A 22,788-nucleotide genomic window follows, 5' to 3' on the forward strand; every position below is an offset into this window, starting at 1 on the left:
GTGCCACAGAGGGAATGGCAACTTGGGACTAGGAAAAAGAACCCATTTCACTCACAGTCACTGAAAGGATAGGAGTTTTGATAACCAGGCAAAGGGGATGAGAATGCACTGAAACTTCAAGGTTCTGCATATATTCGTTATTTTGATTTTCAGTATAGTTTCATGGGTACAAACATGTTAAAACTCATCAGGTTGCATACTTTAAGTATGTACCACTTCATACATTCCAGCTATATGTCAAAAAAGCTGGAAAAATAAAGTGGGGTACGACAAATGATGGCTAAGAGAGAGACAACCAATCTATCCATGACAGTCTGAATCTAAAAGGGTGCTGCTATGCCACTAGAATTTATCTTTTAGTGCTACCTTCTGGAAGCACAAACACACGACATCTGGTTTTAAAAAGGCTGTTTACTACATATTTCTCCACAGTTTAAAAGAGAACTCTTAATTATCTACAATGAAAAGTACTGGTCATCAACATCTTTATAAAAATTAGCAGCTGAGGCTGGGCGCTGGTGGCTCACTCCTGTAATCCAAGCTACTCAGGAGGCTGAGATCTGAGGATTGTAGTTCAAAGTCAGACCGGGCACAAAAGTCCATGAGACTCTTATCTACCAGAAAACCAGAAGTGGCTCTAGGGCTCAAGTGGTAGAGTGCTAGCTTTGAGCTGAAGAACTCAGGGACAGCGCCCATACTCAGAGTTCCAAGCCTGGCCAAAAAAAAAGAATGGGCTGCTCCTTCCTGCCACGTGCTGGTGGCTCACGCCTGTATAGCTACTCAGGAGGTTGAGATCTGAGTATCACAGTTCAAAGTTAGCCTGAGCATGAAAGTCTATAATAACTTCAATTAATCACCAGAAAAAAAAATGAGAAGTGGCACTGTGGCTCAAGCGGTAAAGAGCCTTGAGCTGAAGAGCTCAGGGACAGTATCCCCAGCCCAGAGTTCAAGCCCCATGACTGACCCCCACCCCCAAAAAAGTTAGCAGCTTAGAACAATTTAAGAAATATAATGAAAACTGCAAGTAAAAGAGTCCCTATGGCTTAGTATTAGCATATAAAAACACTGAAAACATAGAATGACATTAGAGCAAAGACCAAAAGGACAAGAGCTGCTGACCTCAACAACAGTTATTTTCTGGAGATGGGTCAACTGCCAATGTCATATCAGATTCCTATAGTCATAAGAATTCCTATGATTACTTAATTAACTATCGTGGACTGTAGCACCCAAAGAATCACTAAATTCCCTCTATAAGGCAGCACCACCTACGTGCTTTTCATTTTCTGTGGGCTGGTAGGCCACATGTAGTTTTCAAAACAAGCAGATTCATAAACAGATTCTAGAATTAGACAAGTGAAAGCTATATGCAAAATTACCTCCGTTTGTTCAAACACGGTCAGTGGGTCACTAATTCCTCTGTAGTTAAAGGCAAAATAGAAGTAGATACATGCACCAGCATCATATGTCTGTGTTACCCTAAAAAACAGACAAAAATGCCCACAAAGACTTTCAGTGAAAACAGATTTAACATCCTAAAACTAAAAGACAAGACTCCTGAATTCACTTAAAATTTAACTTCATCTTCTATTCAACTTCCAACTCCAAAGAAGAGACCAGATTGGCTCTCTATACAGTTGTTGGCAGGACAAGTGAACTAAGATTACTGCAGAAAGCAAGGAATTATTTAAGTGACAGTTAATTCAACATTATTATTATACACTGAAACTTTCTTTTGTTTGTGCCATATTACTATAATTTCTACTGGGAAATATAACAAAAATTTTAGCATCTTATGATAAGTGCCATTTTTAGCAATCTCGCTGAAATAATAGAAGTAGTAGGCAAATAGGTAGCATGTAACAATTTAACTTTTTTTTCTCTTTACTGTATTTAATTTTATGCCCAACTAGTTGTTCATGTAGTTTGTACAGGATTGAGCTGCAAACATATTCCAAATAGCAGAGCTCCATTATTTTTCAAACGCATGTTTTTCTAACAAAAGACCACATCAAGGCTCATATTGTAGATGCTGTTAACAACAAAATTCAATATATTTGTCTCATAAGAGTAGAAACAAGAAACAAAGGGTAGAAATAAGAAAGCTGGTTCCATTCACTGACTTCAACTACATGGAATATATGGGAACATGGAAAACACTGAAAGAAATTTACATAATTTTGAAAAACTATACTGATAAAGCACAGACAAGTTATATCTTTTTCAAAGTACATTACGTATTCTGAGGACAACATTATCTTGTGATTTGTTTGGATTCTTATGGCTCCACAGATTCAGATTCTGGGAAGAATCACAAGCTAGGCACTTGTGACTAGTGCCTACAATTCTATCTACTTGGGAGGCTAAAATAAGCACAGCCCAGAGAGAAACGTTCTAGAGATCATTTTCCTCAAGTGACAGTTAGGTATGACAGTATATTTCAGTTATCCTTGCCTCGAAGGAAGCTCAGCATTGTAAGTCCCAGCCAGCCTATGCAGAGAAACTCATGAAACTTAGTGTCATCCCAACTACAAAAGGAAGCAAACAAGGTAAGTGGGCCATGCAAAGACAGGAGTCTCCATCTCACTTCAAAAACAAACAGCAGGAAGAAAAAGAAAGTAGCAAAGCACCATTGTCTATAACTCTAAACCTCTCAACTGGTAAGACTGATGTCTAGAGGATCATGGTTTGAGGTCAATGTGGGCACGAAAGTCTACAAGATTCTTTTTTCTAAAATAACCAGCAAAGAGACAGTCTGCAAGCATGGCTGAGTAGTACAGCACAAGACTTGAGCAAGCAAGAAAAGTTAACATAAACTTTAAGTTCAAGTCAATGCTTTAAGAAAAAAAATAAAAAGCAAAGAAAAAGAAATCTGAATTATTTAAGTATATAAGAGGAAATTCTTCCAAGGTCTTATAGTCAATAACTGACACACTCACAGAATAAAGAGTAATAAGAGTAAAGAGTGTTCTGTTTAATTGTGTTCAGTTTAACAAGCTATCTGATGATGCTTGTAAGCACCTGTGAGATAAAGACAAATAAATTAATAGCTTCATGCAACATAAGCCAGCCTGCATTGTGAAGGACTATACAGATAGAAAATGCTAGGGTAATTAAATCATGAGTGATTTTATAAATATTAAGACAATCTGGGGGTCAGGTTTGGAAAGGTACCTAAATGGCTTGAGTGGAGACTCTTGAGTGTAGGCTGACATGGAATGTAGAATATTGTTCTGGATAAGAAAAATGCTGTATTACTACAACTGGAATTGAGGGAACAGTTTAAGTGGTAGAGTGCCAGCTATGAATGAAAAAGACAAGCAAGAGCATGTGGGCTCTGAATTTAAGCCACCATACCTGAAGAGGAAGGGAGAGAGAGAGAAGGGTGGAGAGAGGGGAAAGACAAAAAGTAAAGGGAGAAACAAAAGGTAGGCAGGCAAAAAGAAGAGAAAAAAGAGGAGAGGGGAAGGGGAGAAGGAAGAGTGAGAAGGAAGAGTGGGAAGAGTAAGGGAAAGGGGAGGGGGAATAGAGAAGGGAGAAGGGAGGAGGAAGAAAAAGAAAAAAGATAAGGGAAAAAGGGAAGGGAGGGAAGGTGGAAGAAGTCTTATCAAGTAGAGGATAAGTCAACTAAAGAAACAAATGAGCAGAGTGAATTAAGAATCACAATTCTGATATCAAGAGTTAGACAAAAGGGCCAGGTACTGATACCATGTATATATACATATAAAAATGTCAAGAATTTTAAATTAAGTCATATATGAAAAGAATCTGGGCTTTCAAAATCTAATTAGGAAAGCACTTTAAAAGAATGCTCAGATAAACAGTCAAATTCTCCAAATGTGATCTACAGAGGTTCCCACCAAGAATTTAATTTAAACAGAAGGAGCCAATACATAGGAAATACTCATTTTACTACACAATACAAACAGAACCTAATCTAAAATTTTAATAGCTATTTAGGCCAAATGTTAGGTGCCTCAGAACAGAAGAAATGAACTGTTTAACAATGCTACCGTCTATTTACCAGCTGTGGGTTTTTTTCCCTAGTGCTAACTCACACTCAAAAAAAAAAAAAAAAACGATTCCTGAACCTTTATAGTTTGAGATCCAGATTTACAAAGTTTAAGATAAACTGAAGAACAATTTTAATGAGTTCAAATAAAAATAAAAAGATGAATAAAATGAGTAAAATACACACTACTCATAAGAGAATCATTAATATACAGATACGGAAAACTGAATATTTATTGGGCATTGCCACCTTCCAACACCAAATCTTAGATCTGTATGTTAATCGGTTCTCACAGATAAGTACTAAAGAACACAACAAAACTTAATGGGCCTCATGGATCAGTAATTTAAACAAAGGTTAAATTATTTTAAAAATTTTTGGAAAACTTCCATATAGGTCTACTTTAGTTTAAAGTGACTTAGATTTCACACCTTTAAGAAATACTTCAATTCTCTTCCAAAGAACAAATAATGCAATCTTTAAGTCACTACATTTTCTCTTTGCAATACATTCCTTCTGATAGGCTCACTAACAATTCCTTCCCATATAATTTCTTTAGAAAGTTAAGAGTAAAAATGGCTATTTCAATGTATTAACTACCTATTAATGGATAAAAATGACTCCTTGGCAATAAAAGTACCTTAAACTAAATAAAAATCAAAGTCTGGGTAAATGTTAATTTAATGGAGTATGATCTATAATATACAGTCACATATACATATATAATATATAGTTTCACATATAACATATAATATATAATATATATTTTTTCTTTTTCTGGTTCTTGGTACTGTCCCTGAGCTTCTTTGTGTGCAAGGCTAGCTCTCTACCACTTGAACCACAGCACCACTTTCAGCTTTTCCTGAGTAGTTTACTGGAGAGAAAGAATCTCAGTCTTACCTGCTCAAGCTGGCTTCAAACCAGCCTGGCACCTGGCTCAAAATATATCTTTTAAAGCTTCTCAAACAATTACATTGGGCATCCTAATCTGGTTTTATACAAAGCCATTCTTATAAAAATAACCACTTTTAAATATACTATCTTATCAGTATTGTTGTAGCTAGGAGTATGGATGTGTACCACCATACCCAATTTGACTTGTTGAAATAGATCCTGCTGACTTTCCTGGGCTGGCCTCAAATGTTATGTCTTTTCATATAATTTCATTTATAGTTTCATCAAGAGATGGTACTGCTACAACTTCACTAATAATAAACTTAGAAGTTAAAGATGTTAAATCACTAATAAATGAACAATGCCTTCATATTTATTCACATGAAGCATTTTTACAATACAAATTCGTGTGTGTGTGTGTGTGTGTGTGTGTGTGTGTGTGTGTGTGTGTGTGTGTGTGTTGGTCCTTGGGCTTGAACTTGGGACCTGGGCACTGTGTCTCTGAGCTTCTTTTCAAAGTTAGCATTCTACCACTTGAGCCAGACCTCCACTTCTGGCTATATTTTGGGGGAAAGGGGGTTTACATTAAGAGATGAATCTCATGGACTTTGCTGCGCAGGCTGGCTTCGAATTGCAATGTTCCAATCTTAGCCTCCTAACTAGCTAAGATTACAAGTATTGGCCACTTGCATCCAGCTTTAGAATACAAATTATTAAAAGTTACAGCCAAGTGTGGGTGGCTCATGCCTATCCCACCTACTTAGCAGGCTGAGATGTAGGGATCATGGTTTAATGCCTACATAGGCAGGCTAAGTTCCTGAAACTCTTATCTCCAGTAACAACTAAAAAAGCAAGCAAGAAAGCTGTGGCTCAAGTGGTACAGTACCAGCCTTGAGCAAAAAAGGTTAGGGACAACACTCAGGCTCTGAGTTCAAGCCCCAGGATAAGCACACACTCACACAAAAAAAGTGAGTAGGGTTAGGTACCAGTAGCTCATGCCCATAATCCTAGCTACTCCGGAGGCTGAGATCTGAGGATCGCGGTTCAAAGCCCAGACACGAAAGTCCTGTGAGACCCTTATATCCAATTAACGACCAGAAAACCAAAGTGGCACTGTAGCTTAACGGGTAGAGTGGTAGCCTTGAGCTGACGAGCTCAGGGACAGAACCCAAGCCCCATGACTGACAAAAAAAAAAAAGAAAGAAAAAAAGAAAAGAAAAAAAGACAAAAAAAAATAGTAAGAAGTTGTCATAGTGATAAAGTTGGTGTGTAAATCCTGGTTCTTGTGCTAGAATAAGCCTAGGTAAGACTTCCTGAACTGAGATTAAATAATTCCAGAAAATTAAGAGGACTAAACATTACAAATAAAAATACAGAAACTCCTTGACTTTATTGAGTGCACGTATTACCCTATCAGGCCATTATAATATGAAAAATACTATAAGTTGAAAATGCCTCCAGAATATGTAATATACCAACATCATAGTGAGCCAAGCACATATTTATAACACTTAGAATCCATTAGCTTGTGACTTAACAACGTCATGTAACATAGACCTATGTTACTGCAGTGTTGAATGTTATCCTGAAAGTGAAAAGTAGAATTAGTTAAACACAAGGTATCTATTTGTACTATATAATGTATAGCAATCCCAAGTCAAATCATCATAAATCAGAGCCAAGTTCTTATACAGAAAATACTATTGAGTAGGACAATACACTGCTTCTGAAGGGCTCAGGACTATGTTAAATCCTAGGAGCACTGTTATGGATACTGTATTACGTTTGTTGATTCATATACTCTGAGTGACCTTTTATGCTAAATGAGTGAAATACCTTGGAGGAACTCCTTTGAAAAATTAACATATACTTAAAAATGTCAGGAATGTAAAACAGCCTTCATCAGGATATAGATAATAGTGGGAGAGGTGAGGGTAAAAAGAGAGGGTAAAGGAGGGAAAATATGGTCAAAATATTTTTGTACACATGTACAAACAGAATTATCATACTTATTGAAACTGGTTTAGTGCTGGGGCCTACCGGCAGCAAATTGGGGTTCCTGAAATAGGGGGCAGGGACTGGAAAAAATAGAAGAGAGACAAACACATGGGGTCCGGGAGGTCTCCAGTCCAGGTAAAGACTGCAGCCCCCTTTATTTTCAACTCAAGGCTTATATCCCTTCTTGAAACCAGGGAACTTCCAGGTGTTACATTCATATGGTAAATCTCAGGTCATTTAAACAGAATAAGGCCAGAAAACAATAAGACAATAAAGCAATTGTCTGATGCAAATCAAGGTACAGTTTGATTCCACTCTGGCTCCTAACAGTTTAGGGACTAGGATGGGGAGATAGGAAGTGAGAGAATAAGCTTGATCATGGTATACTGATGCATGGACATATGAAAATCAAACCTCCTTGTATGAATAACCGATGCTAATTTTTTTAATGAGGAAATAATTTCTAACAACATAATCCTGACAAAATAGCAAGGAAAGGTTATTAACTGGAATAGACTAAAGTTTCTCCTCAGCTGGCAAAATTGTATTTCTCCACTAACTTGACACAGTAGTTTTTCAGAATAAAGAGTCTGTAAATAATAAGAAAACTTACCTGCACGTAGAAAGAGGTGCAAACTGAACACCTTTTTCTTTGCATTCCCTTCTTATTCTTTCTTTTACATTTCTACAAAGATCTACAACCCTAGAAAAAAAAATACTTTTTTTCAAATAAAAACAACACAAATTCTGTTATGTACTAGTTTTCAGGATAACCCTCAAGTCCAATATGCTTTGAACTAGATCTTTCAATTATTCTTACAAAAATGAACAAGAGTTTTATCATTCAAACTGACCATCTGATCATAATTTTGAAGGGAACAAAATTCTACCTTTTTCTTTTTTTTTGTTTTGTCTATGGTTACAGGAAAAATGCATGTCAGAAGGGCAAACTCAAATCTCTTGAAGTTTCCTATATTAGGAGGGTTCATTTCAAAATAAATGTAAATATAAAATTTTTTTAATCGGTCATGGGGCTTAAACTCTGGGCCTGGACACTGTCTCTGAGCTCTTTAGCTCAAGGCTACCTCCTTACCCCTTGAGTCACAGCACCACTTCCTGTTTTCTAGTGGTTAACTGGAGAAAGGAGTCTCGGGTCCTTCTATGCCCAGGCTAGCTTTGAACTGCAATCCTCAGATTTCAGCCTCCTGAGTAGCTAGGATTATAGGCATGAGCCCTGCACCCAGCTCTTAAACATAAGATTTTTTAAGAAGCTTTAAAGAACATGTTAGTGAAAAACAAATACATCTTAGTATAATAAAAGTGAGGGAAAAAAAATGAGGCTACAGCATTCAAAAGTGGAATGTGGGGGCCGGGAGTTTGGCCTAGTGGTTAAAGTGCTTGCCTAGCATGCATGAAGACCCGGGTTCGATTCCTTGGTACCACATACATAGAAAAAAGCCAGAAGTGGTGCTGAGGCTCAAGGGGTAGAGCTCTAGCCTTGAGAAAGTCCAAGGACAGTGCTCAGACCCTGAGCTCAAGCCCAGGACTGGCAAAAAAAAAAAAAAAAAAGTGGAATGTGTTAGGGGCCGGGAGTTTGGCCTAGTGGTAGAGTGCCTAGCATGCACAAAGACTCAGGTTCAATTCCTCGGTACCATACACATAGAAAAAAGCTGGAAATGGGGCTGAGGCTCAAGTGGTAGAGCTCTAGCCTTGAGAAAGTTCAAGGACAGTGCTCAGGCCCTGTGCTCAAGCCCAGGACTGGCCAAAAAAAAAAAAAAAAGAAAGTGGAACATGTTAATCAAAATTCAATTCTGGTCTCTGGATACGGTGGCTCACCCCTATAATCCTAGCTCCTCGGGAGGCTAAAATCTGAGGATCAAGGTTCAAAGCCAGTCCAGGCACAAAAGGACCTGAGACTCTTATCTTCAATTAACCTCTAGAAAACCGGAAGTGGAGCTGGGCTCAAGGGTAGGGTAGTAGCCTTAAGTTGAAGAGCTCAGGGACAGTGCTAGGCCAAGTTCAAGTCCCATCACACACACACACACACACACACACACACACACACACACACACACACACACACACATTCAACAGGAATACCAATCTTTATCCATTCCTAAGAAGCTCACTGCAATTAAAAAATAATCCAATCAATAATAATGATTTTATACTAGTCAATAGCCTATTCCTAAACTAAAATCTAATATAACAAAGCTTTATTATATACAAGCTACATGTAAAATGCTAATGTGCTATGATATACTGATATCAAATTGTGAAACCAGGAGTAGTGGTGTACAACTGTAATCCCAGCATTTGGGAAGTTTTCAAGTTGAAGTCAATGTGGACCATGCAATGAATTCAAGGTCAACCTGGGCTACACAGTGAAGCTTTGACTCAAAAAGAATGGATGGGGGCCAAGCATGGCCTAGTGGTAGACTGCTTGCCTATCATGCATGAAGTCCTGGGTTCGCTTCCTCAGTACCACTTACACAAAAAATCAAGAAGTGGTACTGTGGCTCAAGTGATAGAAAGCCAAAGGATAGTGCCCAGACCCTGAGTTCAAGCCCCAGAACTGGAGAAAAGAAAGAAACAGAAAAAGAGAAGGGGGGAGGGGAGAAGAGAGAGAGGGAGGTAAGGAGACAAAGAGAGAGAAAGAAAAGGAAAAGAAAAATAAATGAAAAGAGACAAGCATGGGGCCGGGAGTTTGGCCTAGTGGTTAAAGTGCTTGCCTAGCATGCATGAAGACCCAGGTTCGATTCCCCGATACCACATACATAGAAAAAAGCCGGAAGTGGTGCTGAGACTCAAGTGGTAGAGAATGTCCAAGGACAGTGCTCAGGCCCTGAGCTCAAGCCCAGGACTGGCAAAAAAAAAAAAAAAAAAAAAAAGACAAGCAAGGAACAGTTAATTCTTAGATCTGATAATATTTAACAATATTTTAATTCATTTTATAGATGCACTCTAACATACTGTTATAACTAATATTTTGTTGCATTTAAATGCTACTAAGATCTTAAGTACAATGATATCAATTGGTAAATGATATATTACAAAACGTTACGTTTACTTGTTTTATAATCTTGAGGCACTTTTTTTTGCGGGGGTGGGAGGGGTAGGGAGAGTCCTGGGGCCTTAGCACTGTCCTTGAACACTTTTTGCTCAAGGCTAACACTCTGCCACTTGAGCCATAGCACCACTTCTGGCTTTTTTCTATGCGGTACTGAGGAATCAAACCCAGGGCTTTGTGCATGCTAGGCGAGCACGCTACCACTATGCTACGCTCCTAGCCCCCTTGAGGCACTTTTATTAACAAAATACTTAAGCACAGTAATCTCAAAGGATTTTAACCATGCTAAGTAAAATATTTCAAAATATAAAACTTCAAGAATACCTTATCTGCTTGGCTTACAGACAAATTTGCCTCCAATCAAAAAAAGGGGGCTTGTAAACACAGTGCCATTCTGAAGATACTAAGTTAAAGTAACTACTATTTTAATGTTTTTAAGTGAAATTCCAAGTTGACATATTCATACAGAAATACATTGTATGCATTCATACACTTACAACTCAGAAAACACAGTTGAATGAAATTTTTTTATTAGATTTTACCTGTCCCAAGGAGCAGAAGTCTCAAAAGATTCTCCTAATATATAATATTCTAAACCCAAGTCCTGTTAAGATATACAAAAACAGAAACTATAAAAGGCTGTAATCACTAATATTGTCAATATTTCAAGTAACTCAGTATAACATCTTTCTGATCTAACCTCAAGCGCTCTGTATTATCTAAGAAGAGCACTGGGAACTTCCTAGGTGAGGAATTATCTCTGAGGACAGAAGCTTTGTGTCATTCTCTCTTCGGCAGCATATATAGTACCTAATGCGAGCAAAAGAACTCAAATATTTCTCTATCAATTGCATCTCTACCTAGGCAAAGTCTTCTGTATATATGGAGAGGACCAAAGAATAGATTTTTTTTTTAGAGGCCTAAATAACAAAATAATATTAAAAATTGGGCATAAACATGAAAGGAAAAGGAGGTAAAAATGTTGGAGAGATCTTTTTCCTTTAAGAACAAATTTAGAAAATATAGTGCCTCTTTTTGAAGTGACAATACACAGAGCATCTGAAACTACTTCTGCTAAGAAAATACAGCAAAGATACAATAACTTGCAATATTTAATTTCTTTAGCCAAATTACAGTTTTTCTATTACCTCTGCAGGAAAGATTCATAAACTGCCACAAAAATACAAATATTTTAAAGAAAATTCATCTGACACAAAAACTTTATGCATGTTTTAATTTCCAGTAAGATGAATCACTTCAACTCAATTAATGGTAAGCAATGAAGTTCTCCAGACTATTGTTCTTTTCCCTTGTGCATTCAATTGTTCAGTAAATAAATACCTATGACAATGGCAGTTTGCACCTGAAAAAACTTTTAATGATAAAACAAACCCAAGGCAAAAGAAAATCTCCATTTAGTTTTGCTTCAAACTTAACTACTAGAACTTTAAAAATTTATACTCCAAAGTGTTTTGCTATATTTGTTACAGTTATATTTCACTTTCTAGAATTCTGAACTCAGTAGACTTCCTTAAATGTATTCCTTTACATTTTAGAGCTATTTTAGGAAATTTAAGAAGGGGCAAATTCTCAATAGGATATCTGAATAATGAAAACTCAAGTTGGAAGAAAAAGGTAAAAAAGTAAAACCACAGCCCAGGTCTGGCCCTGTCAAAAACATGAAACAATTGGGGTGAGTGGAAACCATAAAAATACTAAGAACAACAGGTTGAGAAGTGTGGTTCAGTTGTTAAAGATGTTTACCTAGAAAGCACAGGCCCTTAGTTCAAAACCCAGTACTGGAAGAAAAAAGAAAACAAACAAAAGAAATAAAAATATTAGTAAACCAGACCCAAAGAAACAGGCTTCATGGTTTACCTCATTTGTAACAATTGGTATACATCTAGGATTCTCCTAGCAGAGGATCACAATAGCTATGTACGTATGGTCATATAGGTTGAGGCTAAGCGAAACGAACTCTAGGTTATGAAAACAAGAGGTTTATCTTTGTGATTCTTACCTTACTATGTGAAGTTATTTCTTTTCTCTTTTTTTCCCCCTTATGGTTAATCTCATGTTGTTACTGTATTTGACTTTGGTACCTGTTATACTGTATATATGTTTATTTATTTGAAATAGGGAAGGGGAAAAACAAGATGATTGGGAGGGGTGGAGGAAAAGAAATGAAAGAAAAATATGGGAAGGGCTATCAATGTTCAAGACATAATGTACCTGACGAGCCTAACTGTAACCCCTCAATATTTACCCCAACAAGAAAAAAAAAACAATTAAAAAATCAAAATTTAAAGACAAAAGTTTAAAGAATTTTTAAAACCGATTATTAAGTAATTAACTATTGTGAAATAACAGCTTAGTTCTCATCAAGTAATGTTAGAAAATGGATATTAACTTCATGTGAAAAATGGCTCCATTTTTCATAAAGATAATAAATCATCATACAAGTTCACCAAAAGAACATACAGAGCTGGGCGCTGGTGGCTCAAGCCTGTAATCCTAGCTACTCAGGAGGCTGAGATCTGGGGATCACAGTTCAAAGCCAGCCTGGGTACAACAAAGTCTAAGAGACTCTTACCCCAATTAACCACCAGAAAACCGATAGTGGCGCTGTGGCTTAAGAGGTAAGGTGGTAGCTTTGACCTGAAGAGCTCAGGGACAGCACCCAGGCCAGGAGTTAAAGTCCTATGACTGACAAAAAAATATATATATATATGTCTATATATACATCTATATGTATGATTTAAATGAGCTTCTGAAGATTTATAGCAAAGTTTCTTGTAAAATGATGTGCTAATTAAAGTTTAATATTTAAGAAAATTAAAAGCGGCAACTTCACTCTAAGAAAATTTTTATTTACAACGTAAGTGACAAAGGAAAAAATATGTAACTTACTCGAATATACGCAATGACATAGGTCAGCAGATAACCTCTCTGCCCATTATCTTCTCCAGCTGCCAGTCCACTATAATTAAAGAACAACTTTATTTTAAATGTACTACTAAACTACCAAATTAATATCTCAACTATTTTACACATTAACATATATTACATTGCATCTCATTTTTTATCCTAATTTTACTTATCAAGAATATATCAAGGATGGGCTGGAAGAGTGATAGAGTGCTTGCCCATCATACATGAAGCACTGGGTTTGATTCCTCAGTTCCACATACAGAAAAAGCCCACAGTGCCCAGGCCCTGGGTTCAAGCCCCAGGACTGACAAAAAAATATATATATATCAAGGACCTGTCAAGAGAATAAGCTTGGATAACAAATCTAAAAATATTTAGCCTTAGGTCTCATCTTAAAGGTAACTCATTAGGCAAATATTCCAAAATTGGAAGCATTTCCAATCCTAAGCATTTCAGATGAGGGATCCTCAACATGTGTTATAGTGTTAATTCTTTTTTTTCATATATTTTTATTGTAATTCACCAGATAGGGGTGCATTACTTCACATACATTGATACCCTTTCTCATGTCTTATATATTGTTAATTCTTATACTCAAATTATTATAGCCTGATAAATATAAAAAATGTGTGATACAGGGCCGGGAGTGTGGCCTAGCAGTAGAGTACTTGCCTAGCTTGCATGAAGACCTGGGTTGTATTCCTCAGTACCACATACAAAGAAAGAGCCAGAAGTGGTGCTGTGGCTCAAGTGGTAGAGCACAAGCCTTGAGAAAGCCCAAGGACAGTGCTCAATCCCCAAGTGCAAGACCCAGGACTGGCAAAAAAAAAGTGTAATAATTAAATAGTAACACCAAACATCAATAGTTTTTTGAATACCTAAGTATTGGGGTATTAAATATGGGACCCTATGAAGTTATTTAAATGAGAGAACAAGTTGTAATATAAATTATATTTGATTATGGAGATAGAATCAAACCCATAGAATGTGTAATTCAACTATTATTTTATTATAAATAAAAAGTATTGTCTGGGGCTGGGAGCATGGCCTAGTGGTAGTGTGCTTGCCTAGCACATAGAAAAAGCCAGAAGTGGTGGCTGTGGCCTTGAGAAAGCCCAAGGATAGTGCCTGGGCCAGGGCCCAATTAAAGCCCCAGGGCTGGCCAAAAGAAAAAAAGAAAGTTTTCTACACTTTCAGCTTAAAATGCGGAAAGGGGGTTCCTATTCTCAGAAACTAAATTATAACTCATTTTAGTCAATGAAAGTGAGAATATTTCCCTTATGACCTCAACTTATTATTAAATTCTCCTGCTGAAGTTTTGTTGGACTTGGTAGTAAGTAAATAACACAACATAGACATGTTTTCTTATTCTATATAATACTGCATAGCAAATTCATATGTGGGTAAAAATCAAACATTTCCTGATGTACTTTTATAAGTAATACATACAAGCTAGAAGCACCCACGAGTGACAGACCAAAGCAGCTCTGGTTTGAAGATGGAGTACAATAGTATATAGATATTGTTTGTATTACAATAAAGTTAAAGAGCAAAGTAGATGTAACTTAAATCAAGACATCAAACATGAACAGATAGAAAATTTTAGGCTGGATGTGAGGTTGGGGTAAAGAGCCAAACAAAATCCCGAAAGCAAAGGAGAACAAATCAGAAAATTATTATGGCAAGTATCTGAAAGAAAATACACAAGCTCATAACTCAAAGAGAGAAAAGATATATAACTCAGACCTGAGAAATATAATCTGTTCACTCTCGAAGTGGTAGAAGAATGAAAGGAGAGAAAATATTTAAGAGACCTGTGTTTGGCATCTCTGAGGAGAACCATGTAAGATATGTTCTGTGATAAGAAATATAAGCATGACCACTTAATAAGCCTGTCTCTATGATTCCAGGATGAGACTACATCCTCCTTTCCAGGCTTTGGTCAAACCATCTTTTCTTTTTTTTTTTTGGTGCCAGTCCTGGGCTTGAGCTCAGGGCCTGAGCACTGTCCTTGGACTTTCTCAAGGCTAGAGCTCTACCACTTGAGCCTCAGCACCGCTTATGGCTTTTTTTCTATGTATGCGGTACCGAGAAATCCAACCTGGGTCTTCGTGCATGCTAGGCAAGCACTCTACCACTAGGCCAAACTCCCTGCCCCTCAAACCATCATTTTTTGTAAAATCATCTTCTAACATCTAATATGTGGATAGACAGGAGTATTGTCTACACTGGGATCCATTGATACAAATCACAGAGAAATACACATTCTTGTTTGTTTGTTTGTTTATTTGCCAGTACTAGGGCTTGAACTCAGGGCATCAGCACTATCCTTGGGCTTTCTTAAGGCTAGTACTCTACCACTTGAGCCACAGCACCATTTTTAGCTTTTTTTGTGTATGTGGCATCAAGGAATTGAACCCAGGACTTCTTGCATGCTAGGCAAGCACTCTACCACTAGGCCACACTCCGGGCTCCTAGAAAAAAAACTTTTACTATATTCTCATTCTAAAGTCATAAACCCTAAACGAGAAGATAAAACAATCTGGGCTTGGTTTTAAAAAAAAAAAGTTTCCTTAAAAATTCAGCAATGTGAAAGCTCCCTTAGTGAGCCTTCAGAATTATCAATCTAGTCAGAATTACCTTAAGATATAATATGTAAATAACTGTAGAGCTGAGAAGTTAAATGCTTACAAATTGCCACGTTTGCAGGTACTCCAAAATCCTGTGCTCTAATTTGAACTGTTTTAAAGTGGCAATGTTCATCCTCTATTTCCTGCTCTTTGCAGAAAGGTCAAACATCAATTCTCAAGTTTCTCAAATTTATTTAAAGCTGTTTGTTTCATAAAGAAGGACTGGAATGACTAATCAAAGAACAAGAAAAGAGCCTGGAGTATAGCCTTGTAGTAGAGTGTTCATCTAGCACGCACCAAGCCCTGGATTCGATTCCTGAAAAACATATACACAGGAAAAGCCTGAAGTGGTGCTGTGGTTCAAGTGGCAGAGTGCTAGCGAACAATGAAAGACAATCGTTTTACAGAAAAGGGCCATCTGGTCAGCCTAATCACTCTCATACAAAATTATGTTAAGTAACTCACATATTTCCTTAAAAATTATAACATAAGGGGGCTGGGAACATGGCTTAGTGGCAGAGTGCTTGCCTAGCATGTATAAAGCCCTGGATTCCTTGGTACCACATTCACAGAAAAAGCTGGAAGTGGTGCTGTGGCTGAAGTGGTAGAGTGCTAATCTTAAGAAAACCCAAGGATAGTGCCCAGACCCTGATTTCAAGCTCCAGGACTAGCAAAAACAACATACCACCTTAAGTTACATAGTGTCAAAATACCTGGTCTATCAACAATGATTCAAGTATTAGAACAAAAGGTCCTATTTTTTTTCACTCCAAGTTATTCTGGAAATTTTTAAATAAAATTGAATATGTAAATATAAGGAAAAATTATTTTAAGTTTCAAACCCACATACATACAAAAATTTATGACAGTACTTAGTACTTAGTTTTGTGCGTGCTAGACAGGTACTTTTAATACTTGAACCATGCTCTCAGCCTTGAGTTCTTGAACATATAAAACTAGAAAAGATAAGTTTTTAACTTAAATCAAATTATACATGCATTCCATATAAAAAGTAAAACAATAAAAACAAAAATTGGTACACAATTAGGGCCAAATTACCTCTACAAAAAAACAATTTATATTTCAAAATTTGAAATAAAAATGAGATTACTTGAAATTCAAGATATTTGGTTAGTAAATAAATCCTTACAGAATAATTACTTCAAACTGATTTAGTTAGTTAGTACATCAGTAACTCTCCTAAAAAAAAATACTAAGACAAGGGCCGGGAGTTTGGCATAGTGGTAGAGTGCCTGCCTAGCATGCATGAAGACCCAGATTCGATTCCTCGGTACCACATATATAGCAAAAAGCCGGAAGTGGTGCTGAGGCTCAAGTGGTAGAGCTCTAGCCTTGAGAAAGTTCAAGGACAGTGCTCAGGCCCTGAGCCCAAGCCCAGGACTGGCAAAAAAAAAAAAAAAAAATACTAAGACAATGTAGAAGGTAAATGAAAATTTATCTTTTACTAAAAAACAAAACCAAAATTCTTCTAATTTTTAAAACAGCACAAATACAAAAGTGAGCAATTTTCAATACTCAAATAAAAGTAAAGAAATAAACAAGTAAGTGAAAAATTATAGACTCTTTGCCACTCTAAGAGCAATGTATATTTTGTTTTGCAGGTTCTGGGGTTTGAACTCAGGATCTGGGCACTCACTGTCCCTGGGGTTTTGTGCTCAAATACGGGATCCTACCACATGAGCTACAGCTCCACTTTTGGCTTTTCTGTGATTAAATAGAGATAAGTGTTTCATGAACTTTCCAGCCCAAGCTGGTTTTGAACTGTGATCCTTGTATCTCAGCCTCCATTTTAACTATAGGCATGAGTCACCAGCACCCTAAAAAGCTCAGTAAATCCTACCAGTAAAGGGCTAAATATATGTAAAAAACAACAACAACAACAACAGCGATATTCACATTGCAGCACTATTCACCATAGCAAAGATATGGAACCAAACCAGATGCCTCTCATTACATGACTGGATCAACAAGACGTGGTATTTATACACAATGGAATTCTCTGCTGCCATCAAAAAGAATGATATCAAGTCTTTCAAGGAAAGACTTGAAAAAAAAATCATATTAAGTGAAGTAAGCCAGACTCAAAGGAACATAGACTCAATATTTTCCCTCATTTGTCATAATTAGCATAAAGCTTGGACTCTCCTAGCAGAGGTTTACAATAGGGCAAAACCTAGATACATAAGGCCATATAGGATGAGGCTAAATGAAAGGACCTCCAGGATATGGAAACAATGAGCCATACAATGAGTGACTGTTGTTCTGAAGGTACTATGTTATTTCTCATCTCTTTTGTTGTCCCTTGGTTATCTCATATTGTTACAGTACCTTACCTTGTTATCTGGTATATTGTATATATGTTTGTTTATTTGAAATAGGATAGGGAAGGGGGAAAACAAAATGAGGGGCGGGGATGGGGGGAAGGATATGGGGACAAAAACATAAGAAGGGGTAGCATAGCAATGATTGCTAAGTAATGCACCTTCTATCTGGTGAATATAATGTAACCCTTCTATTAATTACAATTTAAAAAATACAAAAAAAAATCATAAAATCGGAACATTCTAAAGCTAGTCACTGGTGCCTCACACTCTAGCTACCCGCAGGAGGCTGAGATCTGAGGATCGCAGTTCAACGCCAGCCAGAGCACAAAAATCCAGGAGACCGTTATCCCAATTAACCACCAGAAAACTGGAAGTGGTGCTGTGGCTCAAGGAACAGGGTGGTAGCCTTGAGCTGAAGAGCTCAGGGACAGCACCCAGACCCAGAGTTCAAGTCCCAAACAGACCAAAAATAATTAATTAATTAATTAATTAATTAATTAATTTGGAATACCCTAAACCATACAATTCCAAATTATGTTCATTTGTTTTCTTTTTAAAAAAGGAATGAAAGTAATATAAAAATCCATACTAATCACATACATGTATGTAAGTATGTATAATATACATGAAACATAAAAGGTAAAGTCCAGAAAACTGTTTATGTTCTTAAAGGAGGAAAACTGTACTCCTGACAAATGTCATTTCCACTATAGTTCTCATCTATCAGTCTTATAATCCATCAAAAAGACAGACAGAAACCACCCTATCATTATTCAGTTGGTTATAAATGTGAAATGTTTTGTTTCTTTATACCAGCACAAAACCGTAAGTGACAAGGAATGGAGCACAGATGATTTATCAAATATGATGGACTAAATACAATTTCCTTTTAAAAACACACCAATAACATGCTTTATACATACACCCTGTAACTGAAGATAACAAGAGACTATTTTTTCTCATTTTACTCTTGCATAAAAACAAATATAAAATCAGCAAAACTGCAAAACTCTACAAACAAAATATTTAATATCTGTTTGTAAAATCAGACAAGAACAACCAAGCAATTTAACAACCTAAATTTGTAGCAGTAAAACAAGTTTCCACAAATAGGGAGTTTAAATAACGAGCTACCAAGAGACACATGTAGTCTGCATAGACATCAATCCCTAGTACATTAATAAATGCTTGAGATATTAGAATTCCAGCTTTACTTTCTCTTGACATTATGAACTTAAAGTCATACCCAAATTTTGCAGCGATGTCATATACTTGTTTTTCATGCTGAAGAACCTTTTCACGGTCCCCTTCAAACAGTAACGTGGCAACACTTATTTGATTTGGATCAAATCCTTTAAACTGAAAAAAAAAATATTATAGCTAAGTCATCCTATATAACAGTAAACCAAAATAAATTTTGCTCATTTCCCCTTCTTATCTTGACTTCAATATACCAAGCTCTTAAAAATTGAGCTTTATAACATTTTGATAATCAATAAAAATGCTTAAGGTACACCACCTGCTAAGCTTGAGGTGGATTCTTAGTACCACAAAAATAAAAACAAAAAGCATATATAGCCACAAAAACATTTTATACAAAAGTAATATATTTCTTTTTTTTTTTTTTTTGCCAGTCCTGGGCTTAGGCTCAGGGCCTAAGCACTGTCCTTGGATTTTTCTCAAGGCTAGAGCTCTACCACTTAAGCCTCAGCACCACTTCCGGCTTTTTTGTATGTATGTGGTACCAAGGAATCGAACCTGGGTCTTCGTGCATGGTAGGCAAGCACTTTAACCACTAGGCCAAACTCCTGGCCCAAAAGTAATATATTTCTAAATCATGACATATTGTATGCAAATACAATAGAAAACTTATAGATTTATAACTGTCAAATCAAATAAGAACTAGAAAATGATACAACAAGCAGCTGGATATGAGGGGAAGAAAACAAAACAGCATTTCTATATACCAATAGTAACCTATTAATATTTTCAAAAAGATTTTGTACATAAAATTAAAGTAACTAAGATTTTCAAATATTTAAGTCCAGTAGGAAAACAAGTCAGAAAGACATGTTCCTGAATATATAAATTATTCTAAACGTGTCACTATTTTCTTAACTTAATATACTACTTTATTCTAACTCAAAAATTCCAATGGATTTTCTAAATTATGAAAAATAAACAGGTAGACAATGATGATTAACTAATCACAATTTTCTAAATTATGAAAAATAAACAGACGATGATTAACCACAATAATATGAAAAACCAGACCTGAAACAATTAAATTTATTTAAATTTTCAAGAGTTAAAAACTAATTTAAAAGAACTTAAGACATTAAAGTACGTATCTATTTCTTGGAGATGTACCATACAAGCAAATATCTTAGGCAAGACAAATCAATGTTTGTGAAGCAGAAGTCTGTTTGGGTATTTGTGGCTCATACTTAGAAACCTAGCTTTTGGGAAAGATGATCTTTAAAACTTAGCTCTGGTAGACAAATCTTGCAGACTATTATTCCCAACTAACGAGCAAAAACCCAGAACTAAGGCATAAATCAAGTAGCAGAGTGCTAGTGTGAGCGAAATGGCCAGTCAAGAATGCAAGCTCCTAAGTTCAAGCCCCAGGATAGCCACCAAAAAAAAAAAAACCAAAAAACAAAGACCAGTATCAGGCATTAAAATAAAAAAGACAGTGCTCACACAGCTGATTATCAAACAACAGGATGTTACGATTAGTTAAAATCTTTATCGCGCATTATAAATTTGAAATAAAATGAATAACAAAGAAAAAATTCAAAAAGAGCCATATAATGTGTGATTGCTGTTCTTAATGTACTATATTATTTCTCATCTCTTTTGTTGTCCCTTGGTTATCTCACATTGTTACAGTATCTTACCTTGTTATCTGATATATTATATATATATATATGTTTATTTGTTTATTTGAAACAAGATGGGAAGGGGGAAAACAAGATGAAGGGAAATGGTGGGGAAGGGAAATGAGGACAAAAACATGAGAAGGGGTAGCAATGATTGTTAAGTAATGCGCCTTCTTTCTGGCCAATATAATGTAATCCTTCTGTTAATTACTATAAAAATATAAAAAAAAGAAAAAAATTCAATTTTTACTTAACACAGAGATAGAAGCAAGCAATCCTAATTATTTTTCAAAGAAGGGAAGATTTTTCTAAGCTTAGAAATGGTAAAATAACCGCAGGAAAGAAATATAAACTTGAATGAAATACCACAACCACAACAAAATATCCTATTAAAATGGAAGCACTGTACTGGATAATGCTATTTACAAAGGACTTCTAATAATTCCATTGCTCAAACTAATTAAATTCAAATAATTCAAACAAATATTTATCTAGAATAAAAAGACATATGCTCAGTCTCTTTTTAGTTTCATGAAACATTAACTAAAACATAGTACCATTTTCACCCCAGTAAACTGAAAACATGGAGAGGTTCCCTAGGCTCTGCATCCACTGTGGTCCTGCCTCCTAACTTTATCTACAAAATGCAGCTCAACATATGTTCCCTTTCTATTTTCTCTTTTTCTCTTTCTCCTTCCCCTCTGCTTCTGCACATCCCAATCTTGGATGGGCCTGCAGTTTGCTCTCTCCCACCCATAAACTCTTCTCTGCCTGTAAAAAACAAAACAAAACAAAATTTAGGGCCCAGGAGTGTGGCCTAGTGGTAGAGTGCTTGCCTAGCATGCATGAAGCCCTGGTTTGATTCCTGGGTACCATATACACAGAAAAAATTGGAAGTGGTGCTGTGGCTCAAGTGGTAAAGTTCTAGCCTTGAGAAAGCTCAAGGACAATGCCCAGGACCTGAGTTCAAGCCCCAGGACTGGCAAAAAATAAATGCGTGTGCGTGTGCGTGTGTGTGTGTGTGTAACTTAAAACATTAAAAAAAAAAAACCCAAAAAATTCTATGCAGTGACAATGTTACAACAATGTACATTTATTGCTGGTGGAAATATTATCTACTGTATAACCCTTTAGAAAAAGCAATTTAGTAATCAAAGGTGTTAAATACAACCTACTATAATCCTTTAGAAAAGCAATTTAGTAATCAAAGGTGTTAAATATAACCTACTATAACCCTTTAGAAAAGCAATTTAGTAATCAAAGGTGTTAAATACAACCTACTATAACCCTTTAGAAAAGCAATTTAGTAATCAAAAGTGTCAAAAAATCTTCATTTTACATCTAAGTTTCTATTGTTAATAAAAATTAAAACAGAAAATATTATCAGCATTAACTGCTTAGGAGGCAGAGATCTGAGGATTGTAGTTCAAAGCCAGCCCAAGGAAAAAAGTCCCAAGTCCTTAGAGGGTATGCAATGTGTTGTCTTCCCTGATTCTGTCTGTCCTGGGAACTCTGTCAGTGTTATTTTAGGAAACTTTAAAACTGGAAAAGGAACATTTTTAAAACTAACCACAAGATTGGTGTGACCAAATACTTATTCCAAAATGAAAAATAAAATGTACACAGCAATATTTCCTTATAGTAACTTCATGTAAGGGGAAGAAAGCAAGAAACAACCAAGGCATTTAAAATTTTTAGCGTTATATTAAAAAGGCTTGGCTTACCTTTGTAATATAAAACTTCTTTAACCCATCCAAAAAGGATGTAAAAATAGAGGAAACTTGAGGTTTAAGAGCATGACCTAAAAGAAAAAAAATTATATTTAAAGAAAATTATGGGGCCAGGAGTGTAGGCTAGTAGTGGAGTGCTCACCTAGCATGCATGAAGCCCTGGGTTCGATTCCTTGGTACCACATACACAGAAAAGCTGGAAGTGGTGCTGTGACTCAAGTGGCAGAGCGCTAGCCTTGAGCAAAATATGTCCAAGGACAGCGCCCATGCCCTGAGTTCAAGCCCCAGGACTGGCA

General features: G+C 36.3%; 1 protein-coding gene across 2 annotated transcripts in view; it reads right to left on the reverse strand.

Annotated features, from left to right (window-relative positions):
* Agps (alkylglycerone phosphate synthase) overlaps positions 1-22,788 on the reverse strand; it is a 101,880-nt gene that overhangs the window by 17,596 nt on the left and 61,496 nt on the right. The window contains exons 13-18 of one of the 2 annotated variants that reach the window (XM_090342573.1): positions 22,487-22,563; positions 19,127-19,239; positions 12,885-12,954; positions 10,517-10,578; positions 7,518-7,607; positions 1,380-1,479 (exon numbers count right to left, since the gene is read on the reverse strand). In XM_090342573.1, coding sequence (XP_090198699.1) covers positions 1,380-1,479; positions 7,518-7,607; positions 10,517-10,578; positions 12,885-12,954; positions 19,127-19,239; positions 22,487-22,563 — 512 coding nt within the window. The remainder of the gene's footprint in view (positions 1-1,379; positions 1,480-7,517; positions 7,608-10,516; positions 10,579-12,884; positions 12,955-19,126; positions 19,240-22,486; positions 22,564-22,788) is intronic. The other variant, XM_090342574.1, reaches the window with a different exon arrangement.

This window comes from Megascapheus bottae, chromosome 12 (genome assembly GCF_031878675.1).
Source record: "Megascapheus bottae isolate mThoBot1 chromosome 12, mThoBot2.hap1, whole genome shotgun sequence".
Classification (NCBI taxonomy): Eukaryota; Metazoa; Chordata; class Mammalia; order Rodentia; family Geomyidae; genus Megascapheus; species Megascapheus bottae.